Genomic DNA, 591 nt, shown 5'->3' on the forward strand with positions numbered 1-591 from the left:
CACCTGCTCTGTGCCTGTCTGACCTGGAGCGGTGGAGGTGGTTGTGCCCTGGCGTGGAGACCGGGCCCTCTGTGACCGCGTCTCTCCCACCCCAGTCGATGATGGTGACGGCTACGAGACGGACCACCAGGACTACTGCGAGGTGTGCCAGCAGGGCGGGGAGATCATCCTGTGTGACACCTGCCCGCGGGCCTACCACCTCGTCTGCCTGGACCCGGAGCTGGAGAAGGCTCCTGAGGGCAAGTGGAGCTGCCCCCATTGTGTAAGCCTTGCCCAAGTCCGGGTGGGAGAGGGTGGGGCTGCACCTGGCTCCCATCGCGTGCCCTCATCTGGGGCAGAAGGGGGGCAGGGGGTGTGGGAGAGGGGAGACCCGGCCCACGTGCCTCCACCGGGCCTCCCCGCTGCAGGAGAAGGAGGGGATCCAGTGGGAGCCCAAGGACGACGACGACGAAGAGGAGGAGGGCGGCTGCGAGGAGGAGGAAGACGACCACATGGAATTCTGCCGCGTGTGCAAGGACGGCGGCGAGCTGCTCTGCTGCGATGCCTGCCCCTCCTCCTACCACCTGCACTGCCTCAACCCGCCGCTGCCCG

General features: G+C 67.9%; 1 protein-coding gene across 1 annotated transcript in view; it reads left to right on the forward strand.

The window, feature by feature from the left end:
• Nucleotides 1-591, forward strand: part of CHD5 (chromodomain helicase DNA binding protein 5) — a 59187-nt gene that overhangs the window by 17762 nt on the left and 40834 nt on the right. Inside the window, exons 7-8 of the mRNA XM_021707791.1 lie at nt 60-262; nt 408-591. The exon at nt 408-591 is cut by the window's right edge and continues 1 nt beyond it. Of these exons, the coding sequence (XP_021563466.1) occupies nt 60-262; nt 408-591 (387 nt within the window). The remainder of the gene's footprint in view (nt 1-59; nt 263-407) is intronic.

The sequence above is a fragment of the Carlito syrichta genome, unplaced genomic scaffold (genome assembly GCF_000164805.1).
Source record: "Carlito syrichta isolate Samal-C Ts95f unplaced genomic scaffold, Tarsius_syrichta-2.0.1 Scaffold126411, whole genome shotgun sequence".
NCBI classification, from domain to species: Eukaryota; Metazoa; Chordata; class Mammalia; order Primates; family Tarsiidae; genus Carlito; species Carlito syrichta.